We start from the raw sequence: 3183 nt of genomic DNA, 5'->3' as shown, positions 1-3183 counted from the left end.
GGGCCTTTTAACAACTTTTCTTATTTCAAGGACTTCAGCCAGTTAGCTGCTAGCCTATGTTCTATGGAGTAAGATTTTGCACTACAAAGACATAATATCAACCGCCAGAAACTACCAGATAAGCACTGCATTACAGAACACAGCAAACTCACACAATCCCATAAAGACGAGGGCATTTCAATAGTCTTGGAATAAGAAAAATTAATAGTGACACGCAAATGATGAAAGAATGTTTATTTATAGCACACTGGATTAAAAACACAGAAAAATTGCTTTTAAAACTCAGAGTTTTGGGGACTAGAAAGGGATTTGATTTTCTAAAGAACTATTACAAATTTATGCAAATAAAACCTTCCCCTTATCCCCGTTCATAACTGTATGTTAATTTTTAAAATTACATATGCAGAAAACTAAACTTATGTGAATTTCACATGTGGTATCAAGGGCTCTAACTATAAACTGCCGTTTATCAAAAATGTACACATTTCTATATTAAAGGAAAAGGAAAGATATACAATTTTGGACAAAGAAAAGTGAACACTATATAGAATTATAAAACATGTCATTCAAAAAAATTAAGACAAATAGACAATTATACATCTTTAAATTACGAAAAAAGTAATCCAGTTTAATTAAAAAAGCAAGGGGTGAACAACGCACTTAGCACTATTGGGAACAAAAGAAAAATGTGAAGGCCCTGTTCTTTTTATTAAGAGTGAAAAGAAAAATCCAGACAAGACTTGAGGACTATGGAGTTGAGCCAAAACACATTGAACAATTTTCACTAAATTTTTGGTGCTTATATTTTTTCACTCTGTACCTGCATTTGAATTTTCTCTTTAACATGTACACCTGGTAAATATTTTTCTTACTTGATGAGTCAGCTTAAATAATTTTAGAGAAAGGGCTTTCCTGGTGGCTCTACATTTCCCCCCCACTGCACTGCAGTCAGAAGTCAGCATGCACTTTCAACTGGTTTAGATTATGAGGTTTCTGGGGAGAGTCAATGTTTCATGCATTGTCCAAATAGATTTCATAGTTGTTGAAAACATGTGGAAAGTTAACATAAAACACAAAATGTGCAATGAAACAAGCTAAAGTTTAAAGTCCTACATTAAGGAAAGGAGAATTCACAGCAAGGTAAAGAGAAAAATATTAGTTTTCAGGAAAAGATTTTACAAAACAGGTGCCATTCAGTTGAAGCTTGCAATACACATGTCAGTTACATGCCTAAGGAAGCCATCAGCTGGGCAATGTGCAGAATTGAGGGAGTGTAGTAATATTCTGAAAACACTGCATTTGAAAAAAGCATCAGGATTTATTAACTTAGAGATGGACGGTTAAATCATGTTTCATAATATCTGGAAAGCATCCAGAAATTGGGTCATGAGGTCTTTCCCCCTGAAATTTAATTATTTGTTGAATTTGGTTATATTTACTAAGTTATTGATATAATCTTGCCATTAGTAAAACAGGTGCTTCAAAGTATACATGTGTTGAATATAGGTAAACAAAAGAAGATGCTGTGATATCTGAGTAATAAAGAAAAAATAAGAATCTAAATATTATAAGGAAATTGAATAATGAAATATAGAGGCGATGCAAAATTATAAAGTCAGAAAATCTGCCTTGAAATTTCAATTCCAAGTTCCATGTTAAATGGAACTTGCTTGCTTTTAGGAATAAACTTCTGATGTATAGAAATATTTAATACATGGATTATAATCCAACAACAGTCATGAAATGTAGGGTAACAGTAGGGTGTTGTCAGAGAAGCATAACCTAATATATTTGTAATAATTTTGACATAAAGTTACATGTATTTGTGGCTAATCAAGTTAAATATATGACACAAATATGTCACTTGCCTCGAGTGTATTAGAATAAATAAATTCCAACTACTGACATCTCAAGATGCTATCTTCTGCCTTTGGGACACTGTCCATCTCTCTAAGACTCGCTTCAAGGCTTTTTTCACTTCCTTGTTCCTCAGGCTATAAATTAGAGGGTTCAAGGCAGGATTGATAACTGCATAGAATAAGGAAATCAATTTATCACCTTCAGCTGAATATAGAGATTTGGGCCTCATGTACATGAACATCCCTGTCCCATAATAAATGGTCACCACAGTCAGATGAGAGCTGCAGGTAGAGAAAGCTTTTTTCCTACCCTCAGCTGAGTGCATCCTCATCACAGCAACCAGTATATGCAGGTAGGAGAGGAGAATCAGGAGGAAGGGGAGTAAGAGTGTACCAGATGCTCCTACCACCGTCATAGTCTCCTGCAAGGATGTGTCACCACAGACCATATGAAGAAGAACAGGTACCTCACAAAAAATATGGTCAATTATGTAAGGGCCACAGAAGGGAGCTATGGTAAATGAGAGGGGTACCACTGAGGCAAAGAAGCTGATGGTCCAGGCTCCCACAGCCAGCTGCACACACGTAGACCAGTTCATGATTACCAGGTACCGCAGAGGGTAACAAATGGCCACGTAGCGGTCCAGAGCCATGATCGCTAAAATAATGCACTCGGAGGCTCCCATGAACAGGGAGATGTAGGTCTGGGCAAGGCAGAGTTTGTAAGAGATGACTTTCTTGAAAGCAAGGAGGTTGAAGAGCATCTTGGGCACCACAGCTGTGGTGTAAATTATGTTGAGAAAGGCCAAGTGACATAGGAAAAAATACATGGGTGTCTGGAGACAGGAATCAATTATAACCAAAACAATAACTGCTGTGTTTCCAAAGATATTGACCATGTAAACCAGAGAGAAAAGGAGGAAGAGGGGCACCTCAGCCTGGGGGTGATTGGAAAATCCTAGAAGGACCAGCTCAGTGACGGTGCTGAAATTTTTCTGAGACATCTTTGGGGCCAGAATTAAACTACTGAAGTGGAGAGAAGAAGAGATATCCTTTGAAGACATAGAATCATGATGAGGTAATAAAAGCACACTGATTCTTTAACACCGTTAAATACTATCCAGGAGAGTATATTCATTAACTCACTGGATGAAATTACCTGTTTTTTGAAAATTTCATTACATTCATACCAAAGTTTAAAAAATGCTTTCATATATTATAATGAAAAGTTTCTATTTAGATTCTGAAAGTGACTATAAATACAAAAACACGAAAATGCACAGAGATGCGCATACAAGCAAATAAAGAATAAATTATTTTTTAG

The 3183-nt window shown here is 36.1% G+C and overlaps 1 protein-coding gene across 1 annotated transcript; it reads right to left on the bottom strand.

Moving 5' to 3' along the window:
* Positions 1–1909: 1909 nt before the first annotated feature.
* LOC134375974 (olfactory receptor 2A12-like) lies at positions 1910–2863 on the bottom strand. The gene has a single exon (XM_063094687.1). It carries the CDS (start codon positions 2861–2863, stop codon positions 1910–1912), a length of 954 nt encoding a protein of 317 aa, XP_062950757.1.
* Between the last annotated feature and the right edge of the window lie 320 nt (positions 2864–3183).

Source organism: Cynocephalus volans, chromosome 4 (assembly GCF_027409185.1).
Source record: "Cynocephalus volans isolate mCynVol1 chromosome 4, mCynVol1.pri, whole genome shotgun sequence".
Taxonomy (NCBI): Eukaryota; Metazoa; Chordata; class Mammalia; order Dermoptera; family Cynocephalidae; genus Cynocephalus; species Cynocephalus volans.
The sequence above is the reverse complement of the archived record's forward strand: the minus strand, read 5'-3'. Positions and strand labels throughout refer to the sequence as shown.